The sequence below is a fragment of the Hermetia illucens genome, chromosome 6 (genome assembly GCF_905115235.1).
Source record: "Hermetia illucens chromosome 6, iHerIll2.2.curated.20191125, whole genome shotgun sequence".
NCBI classification, from domain to species: domain Eukaryota; kingdom Metazoa; phylum Arthropoda; class Insecta; order Diptera; family Stratiomyidae; genus Hermetia; species Hermetia illucens.
Window position 1 is genome coordinate 5,411,753 of NC_051854.1, and position 22,434 is coordinate 5,434,186.

Genomic DNA, 22,434 nt, shown 5'->3' on the forward strand with positions numbered 1-22,434 from the left:
TCGTATTCTTGCCTGCCCTCTTTTGTCCATTACCTGGCTTCACATACCACTTGACTCATGCAGTACTTGGAATCATCCCGTTTCGCGGTATCTATACAAAAAAAAATTCAATATGGCTGTCATAATTATTGTTTTCGGAGCCGAGTGAATGTGCGACAAGTACAGCTATACCCATCACAGTCGAATGACATTGTGCAAGAAGGGCACCACATAATTTATATCATAGACGACGGCAACGACGAATACAAGGCGAGCTACGACATTTGAAGTATCTACGAAGAAAAAAGGAATTTCTGTGCCGTGTCCCGTGCGAAATTTTCGGAAAATATCGCGTTTTCTCAGCGATCGAGTGTGTCGGGTGATACGTAAATCGCTTGCCGGTTCGATGTGTTTCGTGTTTTGTGCGTTTTCCGGCAACCGCAGAGTGTAAACGGCGAAGTTCATTGAACTGCTTTTTCGTTGTCCCTTATCAGAAGGAAAAAAGGGATTTCGCGATTTGTGGCGATTGTGGGAGCTCAGAAATAGTCCTGAAAGGGTTGAAAGGAATCGTTTTCCCTAGTGCTTGCTGATCGGCCGTTGAGGCGACGATCCGTGGTCGATTTACGTCCGGCGCGCTTCCAGGAACGATCCGGCCAGTGCTCCGGGAGGACTCAGCAGCGAAATCCGAGCCTGCTCGCGACATTCCGGGCTCTGACTCGACGGACTTCTCAGATATTTGCGCGGTCGCTGCCTTGTGTTTGACAATCGGAGCCGCGCTCGAATTCGCATCCGCAACAGAAGTCGATGACCAGCTCGCGGCCGGACAAGTAAAGCGGGCGAGTCGGCCAACTTGAGAACAGTTTTCCTTGCTTCGGAGCTTTTCGACAAAAAAGGAAGCTTCGCGAAGCCCTCGATCGGGATATAACGGTGTTCACGACAGCGCCAGACGCGCTCCAATTGGATTATAAAACAAGCGTCTGCCGGTCCGCACGACCCTTTTCGCTTCTCGCCCGCACGGAGGACAAGTGCCTCGCTCGAAACTTCCTGGAAACGACCGCCCAGAGGACACGCGACAGAGCGCAGCCAGTGAAGGAGGACCGAGACCGCCGGGAACGAGAACTGATCTTCGGTTCGCGGCCATTCACTAGCAGAATTTGGTGGAATGTTAAATGCGGCATTTGCCCATCGCAGATTGAATGTTGCTTGTTTCATACGGCTCAAGTTATTGTTCAGTTAGGTAAGTTGCATGCGGCGGTGGGTCTGGTTTCGTTCTGTCTCTAGCGCGCCCAAATCTCGGGTTCGCTTCGCGCTGGGAAGTGTTTGCTTCATGGTTTGCCGGTGCGCAGTGACGACGTCACGAGTGCACGGCAACGGTGATTTGCGAGTGTTTCATTCTCGCCACGGATGGAGTTGTGTCCCGTGTGAGGATGGTGGGAAGGGCATGGCACGTAGGCCAGAGTGGAGCGCTTCCAGGGATAAGGGATCCTCTGGCAGTCGCGATTTCCTTTATCCTGGAAAAGCGGTGATAGGGATTCGAGTTGACGGTGGCTGGAAAGAGATCTCCACATTCCGAGGAAAGATACACTTGGTTCGTTCACTGCGTGAGCGGAATGGCGAGGTTTCCATTTGGAGCAAACTGTCAACTCTTATCGGACGGCATTGCCTGATGTGCTGTGATGCACTTTACATATGATTTGAATTCCGGGATCGGGAATTTCCCTTTGTTTACAGTTTGGTGCGACGTGCGATTGTGGGCCCGGTAAGAATTTGATTTTGTTTAGAATGCGATGTTCGTCGGACTCGATTGTAAACAAGTTTGTGTGTGGCTTTGCTTTTATTTTTAGGATTATTTTAGATGCAGCTCGTTGGGGAGCGGGACCCATCATTCTTTGTTTAAGAAGGAATTGAACGCTTGGACCACTGAGAGGACCTCAAAAGGCGAAAGTAAAATATTTATATTTACGATATTAAAAAGGAAACCAGATTCGGTTGGCGCTTTTCGGCTCTAGATAATTCTGTATGTAATGTGATGTAATTCCTTCGGAGTTCCTGGTTAAAGAGAGAACCCTTCTGAGGTCCCATGGGTCAAATTCTCTCAACAAGAATGGAGGCGTGTTGGAGGAAAATTGGCTAATATTGGTGCTTGTAAACATTGGAACTTGCATAAATAAAAATCTGTTCATAGTTGGAAGTTAGGAGATTGTTTACTACCCCGAATTTAAACAAAACAAACGGGTTGACGAGAGTCTCCTTTATGGGCTGAAATTGTAACGTTAAGAAGCACAACCATATTTCGGGAACTGGATGTCGCCCTTCATCATTGTGCTTGCTCACTTGAAGGACTATGCCAGGAAATCAACCCGACACATTCGCATGTCCGGAACCGGAGGTCAGTACTGCCTATTAGATACCCTGTGGCATATGGCTCTGGATTGCATGCAGCTACCAAAGACGCTGGATACCACCTACTGTTGTAGGTACGAATATGGTCTCATTACTCACTTAGTTAGGGCTGATGCGGGGTCGAGGAGTTCCAAGCAAGGCACCTTGAATGGAAAGGCAAACCATACATGATGATGACAACTTGCTGACTGGCATAGAACTGAAAATGAAATTATTTTATTTGAGAACTGAGGAAGTCCTTAGTCCACATCCATTTGGGGTCGGACCAGACCAATTGGGAAGAAATATTCTTCCATCTTTTTTACCCAAACATCCAAACCGTCGTACTGGGCAGAGGCAACTCAACTGGGAGCAGACATCAACTGGACGCGGGCTTAAAACTCCCTCAATCCTCAAACAAAATCATTCCGCTTTGGTCTATTTTGGGGCTGAATATATGCGTGGCCAATTTCAATTTGCAATTATTTAGTGTTTGCGATTATACATAAAGGAGTGATTACCACCAGTACCCACTTTCGGATACGCTGCTTGCAGGATAGAGGTGAGGCAGCATCTGATGAGTTGCCTTTGCACTGAACCAAACCATCAATCCCGTAGCAACAAAGGCACGCTAGATGACCCAAAAATACCTGGGTTCCACAAGGATGATCGAATGATGGAAGGATTCAAAACCTAAAGAAGACGAATGGAACCCACTGTTCTGGTTAGGTCAACAATTGTATCGCTTAAGAGTTTCTTTATCAGGGGAAGAGGGCAATATTTGACTTGGAACCCGTATTTCCTATTATGCGAAAGATATGATAACTGATTCAAAATCAACCAAAGCCACAGCGGAGTGTCACCTTGGTAAATTCCGCTAATGGTTGGTGTCTCCCTTGATGTTTAAACATCAGGAATATTCGTGCGCCAAGTCTTCATCACCTTTCTCACGAGAAGAACAATATTCGGATTGATTTTGTACAATGCTAACACTTGTAGTAGCTACGAATGTGCAGCCTGCTTTATAACTACTGTGCTAGTGATAGGCTGTTCTTTACAAATTCTGAAGCCGCAACCATTTTGCTCCTCAGCTACCAATCTCTGAATTTCTTTGAGATGTTCGCACAGAGAACTGAATTAAGAACCTTGTAGATAGTAGGAGGACAAGAAATGGTCGATATTTTGAAGGCAAGAAGCACCGTGTTTTGGGTGAGATTGGTTATCTACTTGGGAATAAATGTCAGGTCAGAATAAAATGATCTGTGTTGTGAATATTATAAATTCCTGGTGTCTTTCATTTATCTGCCTTTTCAAGGGCAGTTTCAACGTCAACTTCAGTTATTATCAGGCGTGGTCATTTCGGGGAAGGCTTCGTATGAGCGTTTATTGAAATACTGTTATATTACTTTGTTATTTTCGTTTCAAATATATTTATTCTTTTATTAGTTTAAGAAGTTTTATCAGACATGATTATAAAATTTGCTATTACTCCGAAATTTGCTTTTGCTCGAGAAATATTTGAAAAAAAAACTATTTCTGTACACCGTACCACGTCCTCAGACAGCTGAAATCGAGGGGTTTCGGCAAGAGAACCCGCGACGGGGTTACTCTACCGTGGTCGGCTGGCGAGCGTCAAACCGTACGTGACGTTCACGCTTCCTTTCAGTGTCGTCTGTCTCCTAGAAGAAAGGCTTCAGCCTATCCAAGAATACCGCCTTGGGCTTCCCACCGACGTTCAAACTGAATTCGTGCTCTCCACGCCAAGGACATTATAAGAACCCTTGTATGGTGGCTGCAGTGGCTTCCGAGTGACATCAGTCCTCACCAAACCGTAGGTGGAGACTCTTTGCTCTCTAGTGGTGTGGTTTGCCGGCTGCCCGTGACGAGATGGCGGAGAGGTTCAATTTGAGAACGGCCTTCCATAGCAGGCCCAACCGTCCGTCCCGTCCAAGCCCGTCTCTTTTGTCGGGGATCATGTCAGTAGGGTTGGCACTAAACTCTTCGCGGACAGCTGTACGGAGGCCAAGCAGAACGAAAGGCAAGACCTGCGATCAGAATACGCAAAGCGTCAGTGATTACGTTGTCTTTACCGGACATATATTAAATGCCCGAAGTAAATTGAGTGATATAGGCTGTGCTGAAGGGGAAGGGACACTTTGTCGGGCTTTTTCCTTAAGGCAAAAGTTAGTGATTTATGGTTCGTGATTAACTGTGGTACTTTTTTGTTAGTCAGATGGTGTTCTACCTACCTCAATAACCCGATTTAAGATTCTACTGAGCCACAGTGTTGGGTCACAGCTCAGATGCGCTGTCATCAGGTCCTGTTGCTTTCCCCGATTTCATTCGTTTTATTGCTTTCTCGACTTCAGTTGCGGTGACATGAAGGCCTTGGGGGTTTAACGTGAGTACTTGCCTTGTAGGCATAATTCTCTTCGGATACAGATTAATTTGAAGAGAACAGTCAGAGCCCCGCCATGTCTGGCACCGCGGTACTGGTTTATATTGAGTACAGGCCCAGTATTCATATTAGTATGGGAAATTAAAACTACTTATATAATATATTACAAAATTTAAACTCAACCGCCCGCTTCCCTACTCGAATTCCAAATGACACCGAAAAACAATTTTCGCTATCAAAAATTGTTTTTCGATGTCGTGGCCAATCCTGGACGAAGGGCTTTAATTGACACCACGCTCGTTTGGTCGTGCCCTCGACGTTGAAGGTATAATAATGTCAGCCTCGCTCAAGGACTTCAAAGGGGCCTTCATAAGGTGGCTATAACGGCTTGCAAGGAGCGTCCGTCCTAATTGGGGCGTCACTGGGCACGTCAGTCGCGGTTTTTGCGTGGTGGCGGCTTCAGTCTTGGTATTGCATCCTTGAGCCTACGTAACAAACCGGTAGCATTGAGTCCCGACCCGATGTCGAGAACAGGGCCGCTGGGGAGTCTCAGATTCTCCCCGTATACCAGCTTCGCGGGACTTGCACCAAACTCTTAGCGATTGGTTGTTCGGAGGTCAAGAAAAACGAGTGACAGGACCTGCGACCAAGAGGGGTTGTCTTGGGCCATTATAGCGGCCTTCAGCGTCTTGTGCCACTTTTCGAGCACCCCATTGGACTGCGGGTGGTAAGCTGTTGTCCGGTGGTGTTTAAAGCCGAGGAATTTGACCAACTTCGAGAAAAGATGGGCTTCAAACTGCAATCCCTGGTCGGTGAATATAATTGCTAGCGCACCAAAGCGTGAAATTCATTCTCGGCAGAGAGTCTTTGCACAAGATTGTACAGTAATGTTCAGAGGTATCCCATCAGACCACCGCGCGAATCTGTTGATGATTGCGAGGCAAGACCTCGGAGGACTCAAAATCGTTTGGTATCAGATAACCTCCAGTGAGGCTTCGTGGTAAGAGCCACTTCAAATGAGTCCCTTGCAGACTCAGGTCTGATCGCCCTTCTTGAGTACGTGGGGATAGCACTCCCCAACGTATTAGCTGGAAAGTTGCGCTAACAGGTGGAACTGTTCCAAATGTCGGCAATGCTTGTGAAAATGGAGGATGAACAAATTCTTCAGTTGAAATCTGCTCAAAATATTCTAATAACCGATTTGTTGCGTATTGTCGCTCTGCACAACCTAATGTACTGCATAGTCATTATCCACGGTATACTGTTTGGAAAGGGAGCTGGAATTATAAACGGCAATGTAGGATTCATTTCAAGATAAATTGAAGTATTCTACTCGCCGGTGTTTTTAATATTTTTCGGAAACCACTTGTTCCCTTCTTCAGAGTTATACTAACCTATTCTGACTAAAACTAATTACCATACTACAAAGCGAATTCCTAATGGATTTAAGTAGAAGAGAGGCAGAAGTGCTTCTTGCAATATAGTTGCTTTATACTATCATAAATAGGGCTCCAACATAATTCAGCCTAAGCAGAAGCAATATTATTGTCATTATTATTTTTAGAGTTTTCCGGCTTAGCCCTAACTCTTAATTCAATAATTAATAATGTGACACTAACTTTAATCCGCATCAAACTCGCGGATCTTTATTATACATTTTGGTAAAATGTTTCCCTCATATAAATTTCATTTCTATATTCCATATGCATTCAGTTATTTGAGGCTTTGAACAATTAGGCTCCAGAATTACGGGTTCAGCACAGAATTTTTGAACAAAAAAGCATGGAATCCAAATCTAATGTATTATTGCAGCTCATCTCATTCTTAAAAGGCCAAAACCAGTAAAATGAGTTTTTGGTTAATTGTGCCAATCCCGCATGACATGCAAGTCTTTTCCGCAATTCAGTATTTTCAGAGTTTGAACTAGATTTCATTGTCTAGCAACGTTTTCCAGTTCCGCAACAAGAATCAACATGAAATCATACATATCAAAGAAAAAACCTATTTATCTGCATCCATCTCTCGTATATGCTTTGTTTTTGTTTTGCCTAAATGCGATGTCCGCTACCAATTGTGCAGAATTTGCATCAAAAAGAATAAATCTGATTCGAATTTGAATTTCAAATCAAACCGCATTCAATCAACATGGGCTGGAGGGAGATATGTATCGAATAAAAGCTGGCAATACTCGCCAATGTCATGTCCATTCACTGCTACCCTTATCGTGGGAAATTTCCCCTGGGTCAAGGGAAATTAAACGGGATGAATGGATCCTCACCCATACATTCGTGATTTCCTGCCATAATTCACTGTGACCCAGCATGACGACAAGTATTTTGACAGGAAAATGCCAAGAGATGTTAGGGAAAATGTCGGTGAAAAACATTACGAAAGAAAAAAACAACAGAAACTTGCATATGCTGGAAGAGTGGAGAAAAGAGATGGCCTCCGTGAATTGGTAGAGTGTATGCGACTTGCTGTCATCTCGTGCTGACAGAAGTGAGGAAGCCATCACTTCCATGGCAATTGCATATCCGAACGAGCGAAAGAAACAAAACTACTCGACACCTAGTAAAATGCGTAATTTGACATTTTTCCCAACACCTAATTCGGTGCTTCTCCTTCGTAGCGGATGGAGTGCATTGTGCAAGCGGGACAACTAGTCGGTGTTGTTTTCTTTTGTGTAGTGTCTTCTCATAGAGGAACTGGTCGTCGTCGAGTTTTGCTTTTTCTCCTTTTTTTCACGTCAATTTTTGTGATCCGCTGTGCATAATTTTTTGATTTTTTGTTGATTATTTAATGTGCGCTAGTAATTAATATACTCTAATCAGACTCATGAAGGTGCGTAGAATCCAGGAATGATTATGTGTTCTGTTTGTGGTGTGTAGGTGAGCGAGAATTCGCATGAAATTGTGGCGAGAGAAAAGTGAAATCGCGGCTGCGATGAAGTTTTTTGCCTGTGCTTGCTTCGTGATTTTGACAAGTTGCGCCGTCGTCGGAGTCGGACTGTCAGTTTATGGGAGCTCCTGCCGCCAAGGGCCCCGCAATTCAAGCATGCGAGGACGAGTGCTGGCTGGTCCGTGGACGCAGTTGCCTTGTGAATGCTACATGGAGCGTGGAGCCTTTTCACGAATGGACGTGCACCTGCTGTGCTTGTGTGTGCTGTGTGGTGTCGGTAGCGGGGCCCCATTCAAGGGCTGTCCAAATTTTCGGGATGTTATGCTTTGTGCACATCTCGCTGCCTCGCCAAACAAGTCTCTGTTTATTCTAGCCGAAATGAAGTTGGCTAATGGGGTCGCACGGCGGCCCGCGATTCGCTGCTTTGCCAACCTGAAACGGTGTTTACTCTGCCACTTATCGGGTAGATGGAAAACAGCTTGCGGGCCATGCGTAGATTCGCCCCAAGAGTGACAGATTCGCGCCTGTTTGGATGCGAGAATATTTCGAGGCTTTTAATGAACTTATTAGCATTGCAGGCTTGGCCGCAGAACGGCCAGGCGGACGGAACGACCGGGCGAACCCAGAGGTAACGTTTCGCTCCAAGGTTAGAGCGCGCCGTGTCTGAAGAACATTATTTGCGCATTTATTCAAATTGAACAAGGTCTATGTTCTCGGGCGCTTGACTCGTCGCCGCTCGGAACCAGCCATTCGTTTTGTGTACAGCGAACAATAACAATATTCTGCGTTCGTAGCGATATCGCGTTGATAAGTTTATTTTGTATTTGTACTTGGCGCTGCGTGCTTGATGGGGCTCCGGTGTACTCGCGGAGAACAGGGCCTGCGGCATTAGTGGGTGCTATGAAGTGGCGACAGCGCTCGGAGCAGATAAACTCATCCAGGACCTTGAAAGTGCGATTCGCAACTAAGCTGTTTTGCGCTGATGCATTTTGCCCTATCGCGAAATTTGGCGGCTTTGAACGGTGATTGACAACTGCGCTTTGCGTGACTGAGATCATATGCACCGGCATCGGATTTCCAAGTACTTTCTTACGCTACCAGCCATGAATATTTAATTATTCAGGGAATGTCCCGAGGAAGGGTCGATGTGCACACGTAAATGTAACCCAACAAAGTCATCAAATCTCGAAGCACTTCAACCAGTGGAAATCGGAACGAGTTCATTGCAAATGATGATAATAAACCGAGCTTTAATGTGGTTTGCAATAGAAGATTAGCTCAGTGTCATTGTCGCAGCACAATCTTTCCCGGAAATAAGTCAACAGAATTTATGAAAAGCAAGCAACAGTTGCGTGTTCTTCAAGGCTTCGGTGTTTTGCAATTTTAACTGAATTACATGTTCTACTAAGGAACGGTTACTAACAGAAAGGCGTGATTTACGGGAGCCCTGTTGTGACTCTAGAGAGTCCTCTTGTGGTACTCGCACAATATCTTGAGGTTGGTTTAATGAGCGCAAATATTGACAATGTGAGGTTTCCCTCGCATTGTGTGGATGATTAAAGGCCTGCTACGTTCCCACGCGAATTGCATTACTATTTGTCTTTAGACCAGTAATGATTGCTGGAAGTAATCGCGACACTTTTCAATCTCGATCTAGCGTATCAAGCCACCGTTGTTTCGGCCCTTCTGGTCGGTTACCATCGACTTCACTGTTCCGACCAGTCTTGGCAAGTGAATTCTCGTTAGGGCGAATTACGTGACCATACGCCTCTCTCGCAGTTTTTCCACGATCGGTTCAACCCCATATCGATCGCGGATATCCTCATTTCGGATGTGATCAAAACGTGTCACGCCACTAGGCCAACACAACATCTTCGTTTTCATTATCGCAAGACGCCGTTCATTGTCTTTTATAGTCGGCCAACACTCACAGCCATAGAGAGCGACAGGACGGTTGACATTGCGGTGAATTTTAGATTTGAGACATTCTCTGATGCGTCGATCACAAAGAACACAAGTTGCGGAACGCTACAGCCAGGTTGCGTTAATGCGTGAATCAATTTTATTACTCAATTCTCCATTGGCTGATAGCATTCACCCGAGATATTTAAATCGCTCAGTTATGGATAGGTCACTATCGCTAACAGAACTGAGCGATTTGAATATCTCAAGTCAATGCTATCAGCCAATGGAGAACTGTGTTATGCTCCGCACATAGGGAAACACAAAACTTTTCATACCTGAAGCGTCATGCTTCCGATTTCCCGACTTGTTTGATTCTAACTTATCGTGTTTATTACATGGCAAAGCAAACAAATCGAACAATGTCTGTATCATTGAATTTTTCTCACGAGATTAGCTGATCGATCACTTATTCATTGAAGTGAGAAATGATCATGTTAGACTGTAAGGTTTCCTCAACGACCCATTGCACATTCTATATGCTTTCATGTAGATGGAAACGTATGCTTTCTTGCACTAATTCTTTGAAAACGATCAGTGTCCATCCGATATTATGATTACGGGTCCCATTTTATGAAACAATGCATACAATGCTGATCACATTGCCTCTTACAGTGTACTCTAGTGTACCATTACGGCCTTGAATGAAGAGCTCTGACACAATTGAAGGCCCTGATCCGATATGGATTGTTGCCGGCGGTAGGTCAGTGGGAGAATCTGTCGAGCGCGTATGCAGAATGGTTTACTTCTGCACGGTTTGAACCAGACTGTGCGAAAGTCCCAGGTCATCAAGGCAAGCCATGAGGGATTTAGGTGCAATACATGTAGCTGACAATATTGTGGAAACTCCAACCATCTTTTCGAAACGACAAATTTCTTTGATTTCTCGAGCCAATGGCTCATAATTCACCTTCTCCACGGATTTCCGTCCGATGCTGCGGAGCGACCCGTCTTGTCAACTAAAAGTACGTCAGGCTTGTTATGTAGAGTATGGCGATCAGTCAAAACTTGCCGCTCCCAATACAGGTATTGTTTGCGGCTCATATCGGTAAACCCGGACATGTTGCCGTGATCAGCCCATGCTTGTATACAAGGTTTTGATGGATGGAGCTCCCCAGCACACAGCCATCTGTTCGACAAATGGCTGCCAAAGACATGTCATGTGTTTACCGTGCATCGCCTTCAACTTCCATTAATTGATCCGCTCTTAATCCGACTTCACCCCACTCAAAGGATTGAAAGATCGATCCTTCAAGTTAAGTGGAGGCAGTCCACAGTCTGCTTTACAGAGAGCCGCACGCAAGGGACTCGCCTGCTCTTTCCTGTAAAAATAAACGTGCAGCGGGTCGATTTGGCAATGATGTTGTGCCACTACGTCAATCACGCCCCTACCTCCGATTTCACGAGGCAGGTTTATCCGCTCCACCGCGATGCATTCGGAATTTGGACATAGTAGACCGTATCCATCGCTGGACGTTTTGATAAGTTGAGTGCAGTGCAGTGCAGTGGCTTCCGAATAGTTCGGGAGCTTTAAATGCACGTAACAAAAATGGTTTTTTGTCGTCTTGTTTTATACTAAACACGTCAATCCATTAATAGTTCATCAGTCCATTTTTCATGGAGTGACTTATGGGAGACAGAGGAAATACAGATCGTGTAAAATCAGCCTTAGGTGAGAACTTGCGGGAATGCTCCTTCTCTACAGTCCCACAGCTTATTTTGTGGTTGCAGCTTTTAGGTTAGATTTCTTGGGTGACAAAGCTGTGACGGCACTGCCACTAGCAGATGATTTCCAGAGTTGAGTTCATTATCTATCATCACTAGAAACACATGCTGCCAATATTTAAATTTCATGTCCTTGGGCATGATTATATGCTCGTCCTTCCTTTGCAGGTTGTTCAAACAAGTTTTCGGTTTGTGTTGGGTTGCGTTGAAAGCAATTTCGGCATGCAATAAGAATGAGAGAACTGCATCTACTGAACCTTTGCTTAGATTTTCCCCCTTAACTGTAAGTAGGTTGGATCTGCCCTGAATGAGTTTACTTCAGATACAATGTATCTGCTTTAGCATGCTTACACGCTTTTCACTACAATGCTTTGGGATTAACTGCCTAAATATTGAGAACCTTCTATTGATGCTTAAAAGGATATATTGGGTATAATTTTTATGCATAATTGAATTAATGCCCCTAGATGACAGCCTCTTCTTCGAAAATCGTTTATTTAGAAAGTTAACTTATTTATTTCCTGAAACTAGAGAATCATCACGCGAGTCTTTTTTGGAAGGCATCATTCCACCAGTGAAATCTCCACTCCCTCTCGTATCGCCAGATTGTCGCAAGTCATTTTTAAATTGACTCCAATCATTCAATTTCGCAACAGTTAAATTTGAACTGATTACCGTATAATTTTGTTTGTGTTGATAAACATCCACAAATAATTGGCAGCAGACCAAATTAATTAATTGGACAAGTTCGCGCCCAGGTCGTAATTTCATATGAGATAATTTCACAAAGATACGACATGAATCAAATGCTAATAAACTTGAATTTTTACTAAAAATGCACTCATTCTCTCCACAACCTTGCCTTTTTCCGATAGTTGTGATTATATGTTCTTATACTCTGGTTGAAGTTGAGTGATATCTGCAGTTATGTAGCTCTATATACGGCTTGCACCTGGGAAAAGTGAAATTCCTTAGAATTCACGATGGATTGCTCTCCGTAGTTGTTGATTTGAGTATTAAAATTCTTTTGAAAAAGATTGAGAATGGAATTTTGTGGGATCAATCGGAAAGCCAAACTTCCTTAGATGTTTTCAGTGTCAAGACCAAACAGCTGGCGTGGATATTTAATGCATAAACTTGGGAGGTGATAAATGTCCAATTTAAGTTTTTATTAGCATTTATTATGATGCGGTCGCGGAAGGTAAATGTGTTCTTTATTGACCTGAAAATGAACATAAAGTAAACGAATCTTTCCCATTGCTCTAATGCTCGACATTACTACGCGCCCCCTCTTCACAGTATTGCGATTTAGCTGTTTATTATTTAAATTCGTATAATCCAAGGCTTTGCAAAAACATTTGGAGACTGATTATATGAAAATCTCTCTGGCATCGTCCCTCTGCCATTTGTCGTGCAAAGTATTTGTTATTTGTTGATTTTTTTCTCTATGACATTTTGATGAAACAATTGTGCAAATGATAATATGAGGCAGAGGAATTACTAATCATTTCCATTTTACCTTTTCAGGTTATGGCAAATTTAAATTTCCAGCAACCTCCAAGAAGTATAGCAAGCGGCACCCTATCAGCTCGAAGTTCGGCAGGTTTTGGTGGCAGCTCACTATCCGGTCATGCAACACCACCGACTGGAATGTCAGGAATGTTTCCACCTGGTATGTATTGAATTTCCATTCACTCATTTAAATATTTTTGTGCACGTTTCATATGTGATATTTTAATGAAATATCAAAAAGAAAATCTATTTTTCTTAGGCGGTGGAAACTATGGCCAAACGCAACAGCAATTGTCACCGAATCGAAATGCCCAATTGTCGGTGGGCGGAGCCGGGGGTGGTGGTATGCAACAGCTGCAAAGCGGAGCCCGAGGTGGAAACATTTTCGGTCAACGATCGTTTGCGGACCGACGAATGCCTGGCGGTGGACTGGCAGGCAATTCGATGGTAATTTGAGATGAATTTAGGGAAAATTAATAAATTGATACTAACTTGATTGTATTTCAGTCGAACATGGGATCTTTCATGCAATCAGGTCGTGGAGGATACGGGTCTGGCAGCGGGGTGGGTGGCGGTAGTTCTCTTAATAATTTCCATTCGGTGTTTGGTGGAACTGCGGGTGAATCTGCGACGCCAACATTTCTTGATCTCTCCGAATTCCCGTCATTGAATGCTCGCGGCCAGAATGACCAATCACTGCCTCAGACAAATCCTTTGCAGCCACCTGGAAGTAAACCTTATGGTAATTTTTTCATCTCTTGTGAGTTTACCATATGATATGATATATGATCTCTATATACAATCTTATGTTACTTTTTTATTTTGAAATCACGTTAATATCATAAACTATCATCTCATTCTGTTGTGAGTAATATGATCACGTCACTGTTTTATGGATTTTTAGGTATTCCAAGTGTTTGTGTTCCAAAAATTCATAACTGTTTAGCCATATATTTTCACATCAGTCCATTTGAGTTAAATGTTTTGAAGGTGGCAAGCAAGCGAGGATAAAATGGCTTGAAATTGAAAAAATCCGAGTCTGTTTACGGAATTTCAAATCATTTATCTCCTTGATTGCTAAGTCTTCATGTTACACACGCACCGGATCCGGCGATATATTTCGATTAGATTGAAATTCCGCTTACTTTACATTTCACAATGATTTCCCGGTTTTCATTAATTTTCTAGTTTGAGGCTCACGAAATATTTCGGCGAATTCGGTGCGGACGATCCATGTGTTTGTAAATTGCTGGTGTAGGACAGTTAGTTTTTCTTTCATACCGTTCCTTTCTGTTAAATCGGAAAAATTTCCAAGCGGATTCCGTCACTTCATAGCACCTCCATAGTGTCTTACACAAATGTCTTTTTTCCTACCTATTTGTATTACGATTCAAATGATAAATTAATCGACAAAGAAACTAATTCTATCATTTTTCAACCATACAAAAAATAGTGGGGATGGTGAAACAACCCACGTCCGAGCAATCGGAGTTTACAATGTCAAATGAGGACTTCCCCGCGCTCCCTGGTACCCAAAATACGGATGGCACGACGACAACAAGTGGCCTTGCGGGTAGCATAGAAAGTTCGGAAAAAGGGTCGGTGAATGTGTCGAGTAACAACATCGGTGGCATAGAGATCCAGAATGACTCGATATCAAGTAACGACAAAGCTGTTAAACGAGGCGTCCAAACGTCATCGGATGGTGAGTTGAAAAGACAAATTTAAGGGGACTAGGGACAATATTAAATCCATGTCTGTTGCAGGTAAAGTCACAAATATACCCGCTAGTATGGTTAATAACCAGTTCGGTATGATTGGACTGTTAACATTCATTCGAGCAGCGGAATCAGATCCGAACTTAGTTACATTAGCGATGGGACAAGATCTGACTGGTTTAGGCTTAAATTTAAATTCACAAGAAAATTTACATCCAACATTCGCTGGACCGTTTGCAGATCAACCTTGCAGGTAAGTGTTTATTGCTTTCATACAGGATTGCATCCAAAATGATTTAGTAATAGAATTGCAACAAATTTCTTCGACAGCATTTTGACGTTAAGAAAGGTGTCCCTGAAGTGGAATAAATAAATGTAAACAATGAGAAGACTTCCTTTTCGTTACGCTATTTATTCTGGTTTGCATATGCCGATATTTTGGGAACAAGTCGTTCCCGATATATCAGTGTATGCGTACAAGAAGTTACAAGTTGTTCCCGAAATATCGGTTCACATGAGTCTGTTCTGAAAGTAGTAAAGCTAATTTTCTTAACTAAAACTATTCATGAAAATAGTGGAGATGGCTTCAAAGGGGCACCGTTTCGAATGTAAACCCTGCTGCCAACGAGTTTTCTAGTTTTTGTACGTCTTCAGGAACGGAATGCTATTTAGCTCATTCGTCAGGGCTTGCTGAAACACCTCTACCAAGCCGTGATATTTTCACCTGAGTGTCAATTTAATTTTCGGGAATAGAAAAAAGTCTGGCGGGGAGTCGAGGACCCCGACTTTGAAGAAGATCTTGACAGATCGCTTTTCGGTTCACCTTTTGTTCCTTTGACAACACTCGCGGCACCAATTTCACGCCCACACTCTTCCTTCCTTGCTAAGTTTTCTGTCACGATCTCAAAAATTTGTGTTTGAAATGTGCTCAGGTCATCAGCAATTATTTTGATGTTCACCCTGCGACCATTGTTCACTAAATTTTACACTCGCGACATATTTACGACGATTTTGTTGGCCGGGAGTGGTGGCCTCTCCTTCTCTTCCCTCTGTTGGAACAGTTTGGGTCCCTCAAAAACATCCGGTTTACCAATGGCAGCATCATCGTAAACCTCCTTAATCATGTCGTAGGTCTCTTTGCCAGTTTTAAAAACGCAACAACTGTGCCCGTTCTAGATCTGCCTTAGTAGGGAATTGCCTTTTGTGCCAAGTACGCTATTCCTGCAGAGTATTTGCTGAAGGTTTTATTCGCCAGGGGAGAGCCAAACTCATCAGGCCGACATGGGTGTGAATTGTAACGACCGAAAACCGTCGATTTGAAATCTTGGCTGGTCTGAGAAGAAGTAACTGCTTTGTTTTTGTTAAGGAATTGAGTGGTCCTTAGTTCACAATTTACTTAATGAACTTTGAGGTACTGCGTGGTCATATAGACTTCCTTTCCGCCACTCAGCAGGAGATTCGTACTGGAGATACAATTCAATTCGAGATGAAATTCTAGGCGATCAATTTAGGAACTTTGAATGAAAGAAATATCCTTGAACTAAAGCGAGACTATCAGGAACGACCATTCTAGAATATTAACAGCTACCATGTTACCCAACTAGTCGACTTGAACATTCGTTAACAGAAGACACAAGCATAAAGTGTTAGATGTATAGAGGGGAAGACTGCAGGATAAACTGACGCGAAATACAGCCTTATGCGAGCTAACTTATCGCTCTCTGGGGCTGATGTGTGGCTCACCAGGAGCGAAGCCTATCGTCTACCAAGACCGTTAGTGGGTGACAGCCACACCATGCACGAACTGACCCTACTATTAAAAAAACGCTACGGATCTGGACCGATATCCCCCAGTTCAGGCTGTTATTCGAACCGTATCCATTGGATAGTTTTCAGTCGCGGGTAAATGACTGTAGGCGAACACAGCCTCACTGACACCTGGTCGCCTCAGTGAGTAAGTATGACCTTATCGTGCTAGAGGGGCTATGGCACGGCGGATCTCCTAGCCCCCATACTCATTTGAAGATAATAGGACTGATTCTTTCCCGGGTGGGTGTACGACTCCCAGTCTGTTCTCCTAGGATTCCCACGAGCATGGGGCTATGGCACGGCGGACCTCCACCCGCATACTCGTGGGAATCCTATGAGAACACACCGGGACTCGTACAAACAGCAAACTCTGTATGCGTACCAGAATAAATAAGCAAATACCTAAAGCCGCAAATGTTTAACTTGATTTTGCTATGTTTCATAGTCATCGTTTGTAAATGCACTAATCACAGACGTGCAACGAAGGGTCAAACAAGTTGTTGGTTGCAGCTAGATTGTACGTCAGAAGACAAGTTGCGGGTGCCGGAATGTGATCGATCAAACGCAATTAGTCCACAAACGCGCAATTTCGCTACAACCAACAATTGGTTTGACAATTTGGTTGCACGTCTGTCGCTAGAAGTAAGTCGGCTCCACTTGTTTGCCCCACACTCCAAACCTCTACAAACGTGCGAGGTGAGCTGCCAATAGAATGAGGATTCCACGTCGGTGAAGTTTGTTTCAAGTCGACAAGATTCGCTCACAAACTTCATTTCACACCGCTCCTTCATCTCGTACAAAAATTACAGGAAGTTCTGTACATCCTCACTAGATCAGTCACACATTTTACTAAAAAGCACCCAGGTACGGTCACCGCCAAAACGAGACATGGGGGCCTTAAGATTTTTTCGGTATTTGTTATGTTTCTGGTCATTGAAGTAAGTTCCCATTCAAGTGGAGAACGGTAGTCCTGTCCTTTCAGATGACAATTCCTTGTGAACGTTTGGCGGTATCGATCGTAGAAATGATGAAGCAATCGAAAAAACTAAATATCGCATTTGCACTCATACACATTTCGAAGAACGCTGAAGTATTTGTTGAAATGAGGTATCTGCCGGTGTTCCTAGACGGATACGCCTATACTCCATAGATATCACTGTTTTCCTTATACTCTTACAAATTTTGATATTATTCTTTGTCGGGTAACGTAGCCTGATGGCGTCGAGAGGAGAAAATAATTCTTATTGAATAGGCAAATCGTGTATTTTCGCTATGAAAATCTTGCGGCAACAGTGTGGATTCCCCTTATTGAGTAATCCGTCTTTATTGGCATTGCCGCCCATCCTTAATCCTTTTCTTTACGATTGGGAATATTTAACCAGTGCCTTGAGAGGAGAAAAAACAAGTTTGTTCCCAAAAAATCGTTGTCAATACTGTACTTTATCAAGTCGGTCCCATTTCTCATAGCCAAGAGCCGTGTCCCTTGGCTCTTGGCTATGAGAAATGGGACCGATCTGACTGCCACGAACAAAGTACTCCTTGCTTGCTTTAAAACGCGATTAAGAGGAATAAGAATTTGCGAACTAGCAACTTCCGGATCTTTAAACTTCTTTCCTATCGAAACGTCAACAGCGTCTCGGATATAGCACCTTTCTCAACAACGGTGCCGAGAGCCTCCAGAACGCTATCATTCTCCGATTTCTTCTCCCCCAGAACAGTATTGAGGGCCCCTGGAGTGCTTGCTTTCTCTAATTTGGGCCATGTCGACTGGACACCGAATTTGATTGTGATGTTCCGGACCAGATTAGGGAGTATCAGACTTGTGCAGCGGTATGTTTCTGATGTAGACGAAAAGGGTGCCTTTTATAAGCATCTTCACGCAAATCAGGGGAGGCTCTCTAAAGCTGACATTGTTTGTTGTCAGGGGGAACTTTTTTTCTGCAAGCAACAAACTCCAAACAATCTGCTCGAAAACATTGATAAGCATTGCATTTCCGTTGTCCAAAATCAAGAAATATAGCCATCTCGACACGAACATCGATTTGAGATTGCTCCGAGCCAAGTGTTCTCTCTGTGTTGCCATGTGGGAGCAGTGGATGGGAAGTAACTTGCATCAACTCATGTCTATGTCATAGGCGTACTCTGGCCTAAGACGATGATAAATGAAGGGTATATGGGCCAGATATTCGAGAACGTGTTGCTCAGAATGCAGAAGTGGCAGTCGCAGGTCGTATATGGGTCTCCTGCTGGAGATAGGCCTATTGACCCTCTTAAGGACAAAAATTCCTGCAGTCTTATCCGCCGCTTTTTTTATTTCCTCGAAAAAGGCAACCTTCAAGTCGAGCGTCAATCCCTCTATAATCCTGCCTCGCCAATCACCAGGGGACATATGGTCAGGTTTTATCTTTTGGTCAAAATGTTTGCTTCGGTTCGCAAGGCTCAAGGCCAATCATTCATCCACTTACATCAATATGTCACGGGTACTTCGCTTCTGTTCAAACAGTACGTCCAGCATGAAGTGCCGAAACATAATTTGGATAACCAACCAGCCACGACTCTTCTGGCATGTCGAGTCTTAGTATGCTATCGTAGGAAGCGATCGAAGGATTTGGTCCTGGGATGCAGGCCTGCAATGGTTTTTAGAGAGTTGAGACTTTCTACATCATCTAGATACCCAATTGGTGGCCACAATTTAAAAGTTCGTACATGCGAAGCATATTGTTATCAGTTGATGGGATTGATGATCGCCCAGAGCGGAGTTCCCGCCCGTCCTTAAAGACCTTAGCTCACTGAAAACTTACGAATCAGGCAAAGAATAGATCTGCTAATTTGTCCTGAGAATCAACAAGACATTTGTTAAGTTTCGCATCAAACTTAATCCCGTATGGTTGCTCGATTGACGACTTTATCGCAGTTTATGGCACAGGTGATCCTTACGCTCCTATTGTTCGGATCAGTGCTGTAAAATTTAGAATCTCTCTCCCCATTAAACTCAATTGGTAGGAACGTATTGCACCCAAAGAGAGCGCTATTTCCAAAATGATTGCATTGCTTTCCACACACGCCTTGTGTATAACATGAGTGTAAAGCCATAGTCACATTTAGGGATTGTGTCTGAAGATATTTGATATCCCCTTTGTCCGAAGACAATTACAGTTTAATAATAATAAAATGAACAAAACCAAATTGATTCCCTGCCGAATAGAATAAAAATACAAATCTCTTATTTATTAATTTCAGAGCCCAAGATATAGAACATAATGTGCCGCCCGAATATCTGGTCAACGTGGCGATACGAGACAAACTAGCGAGTCTGACATTAAAGAAATACAAAGATGACCTACTTTTCTTCTTATTTTATACAAATGTCGGTGATGTGATGCAATTAGCAGCCGCTGCAGAACTGTAAGTGCCCCAAAATCATGTGTCAATAAATAAATTAAGACATTCATCTTGAAACGAACGAAAAGTAATGAAAATCTTTTAAATTATTTTTTTTTATGTACAATTACAGACATAGTCGTGAATGGAGGTATCATATAGAAGAGAAAGTTTGGATAACACGAATTCCCGGCGTAAATCATTACGAGAAAAATGGTACAAAAGAGCGAGGAACATTTTATTTTTTTGATGCACAGAACTGGAGACGAGTACCCAAGGAGTTTCAAATTGATGCAGAAAAATTAGATAAATGTCCAAATCTTAATGCACTAGTGAGCTTAAATGGACAGCCTGTATAATATTAATTGAAAATAAGGAAAAAAATAATACAAAAACAAAAATCGAAAAGAAAAAAATCCAAAAAAATAACAAGCAGGAAAAAATAAAAACCATTATTTAAAAAAAAATACATGCAGTTGTTATTTTTGATGTTTTTGAGGCCATCATTGGAGGGATATCTGATTATCCGTTCAGTTAGGAAATTTTAAGACGTTTACAGAACTAATCTGTCTAAACCTAAGGGGAGAGTCCCGGGGTAGAACAGAAGACGTAGTTCCTTGAGGAGTTCATCTCAGCCTAGAAGAAGTATCTAAACGTGCATTGTGAATGTGATGCGGGGAGGAGAGTCTGTCCATACCGGAGGAAATGTCGGTTTTCAAAAATGCTCATTATAACAAGCGGGGAAACTCTAAAACCTGAAGCAATTTCGTCCCCTTCGAAACGCCCTCAAAATGGTTAATAGTAGACCTCCTTTGCCCGAATCTGCCAAAAGAAGCAAACAATTTTTTAAATTTAAATTTTTCATCGAGAAAAAATAGCGAATTTCTAGTCTCAATTTTTGGCCCACGTAAGGTTTTGGGTGTATCTGGTTACTCCAGAGTTTGCATGGATTACAGACCGAGCTGCCTTTGCGAGAATTCGATGACATGAGCAAGATATTGGAATTTATAGTTGTTGATCCGAAAAGGAGAAAACCGGGGAGATCTTGGGTATCACCCAATCGGCGAGTAAATTGGAACATTTATAGTTTCAGTATTTCTTTGACGAATTCTCGCCCCAAAAGAACTTTAGGAATTGTCATGGATGTAATTCCGTTTACCAATAGGCCAAACAAGCAAGATATTGGACTTATTTCAAAATGATAAATCTTAAAACATTTTCGCTGAGCTCACTTGCTGGCTGAGAATTCTAGGGACTTACTTATTATTACTTTGTTCAAAAGAATTGGAATTTTGACCTAGATCACAAGTTTTAAAAAAATCATTTTCTTTGCTTCGTACGTTTGACACTAACAAATTCTTCTTCGTTAGGAAATGATAATTTACATAGAATGTCATTAAGTATTCTTATACGAAGAAAAGGGTCTTATTTATGGGTGGTTATCATTATAAAAGAAATTATCATCATCATCAACGGCGCAACAACCGGTATCCGGTCTAGGCCTGTCTTAATAAGGAACTTCAGTCATTCCAGTGTTGCGCCGAGATCCACCAATTCGATATCCCTAAAAGCGGTCTGGCGCCCTGACCTACGCCATTGCTCCATCTTAGGCAGGGTCTGCCTCGTCTTCTTTTTCTACCATTGATATTACCCTTATAGACTTTCCGGGCTGGATCATCCTCATCCATACGGATTAAGTGACCCGCCCACCGTAACCTATTAAGCCGGATTTTATTCACAACCGGACGGTTATAGTATCGCCCATAGATTTCGTCATTGTGTAGGCTACGCAATCGTCCATCCTCATGTAGAGGGCCACAAATTATTCGGAGGATTCTTCTCTCGCAATTCTTCTTGCTAAGAATCCAAGTTTCCGAGGAATACATGAGGACTAGCAAGATCATTGTCTTGTATAGTAAGAGCTTTGATCCTATGGTCAGACATTTCGAGCGGAACAGTTTTTGTAAGCTGAAATAGGCTCTGTTGGCTGACAACAACAGTGCGCGGATTTCATCATCGTAGCTGTTATTGGTTGTGATTTTCGATCCTAGATAGGAGAAATTATCAACGGTCTCAAAGTTGTAGTCTCCTATCTTTATTTTTCTCATTTGACCAGTGCGGTCTGATGTTGGTTGGTTTTCGGTGCTGACGTTGCCACCATATATTTTGCCTTCATTGATGTGCAGCCCAAGATCACGCGCCGCCTGCTCGATCTGGATGAAGGCAGTTTGTACGTTTCGGGTGGTTCTTCCCACGATGTCGATATCGTCAGTATAGGCCAGCAGTTGGGTGGACTTAAAGAGGATCGTACCTCTTGCATTTACCTCAGCATCACGGATCACTTTCTCGAGGGCCAGGTTAAAGAGGACGCATGATAGGGCATCCCCTTGTCATAGACCGTTGTTGATGTCGAATGGTCAGTGATCCTGCTGCTTTTATGCTGGACGAAAATTCCAGATTGTCTTGGAATTCGGGAGCTTCTAGTTGAGAAATGAGATCACTGAGAATCGCGTCTCAAAAGTTATGGAAGTTGTCCTGATATCTTCGACTAGCACAGATTATCAACAACAATATGTGGAAGTGCATTTGGAAGATTTTTTCTGGTTAGCAAGTGATGGTGAAGTTGTGCCTGGGGTTTAGTAACAAAATATTTTTTCTTCATGATAATGC

General features: G+C 43.1%; 1 protein-coding gene across 4 annotated transcripts; it reads left to right on the top strand.

Annotated features, from left to right (window-relative positions):
* The first annotated feature begins 210 nt into the window (after positions 1-210).
* Positions 211-20,231, top strand: LOC119659139 (regulator of gene activity). Of its 4 annotated transcripts, none has more exons than XM_038067070.1 (8): positions 211-1,216; positions 12,872-13,016; positions 13,098-13,303; positions 13,364-13,616; positions 14,310-14,561; positions 14,623-14,827; positions 19,624-19,788; positions 19,898-20,231. In XM_038067070.1, the coding sequence occupies exons 2-8, from the start codon at positions 12,875-12,877 to the stop codon at positions 20,121-20,123; spliced, it is 1,449 nt and encodes a 482-aa protein (XP_037922998.1). In that variant the 5' UTR covers positions 211-1,216; positions 12,872-12,874; the 3' UTR covers positions 20,124-20,231. The 4 variants fall into 4 exon arrangements, with proteins under 4 accessions (XP_037922998.1, XP_037922997.1, XP_037923000.1 ...); XM_038067069.1 differs by lacking the exon at positions 211-1,216 and adding an exon at positions 7,447-7,600; XM_038067072.1 differs by lacking the exon at positions 211-1,216 and adding an exon at positions 7,447-7,600 and having other exon boundaries at positions 13,364-13,598.
* The last annotated feature ends 2,203 nt before the right edge of the window (positions 20,232-22,434 follow it).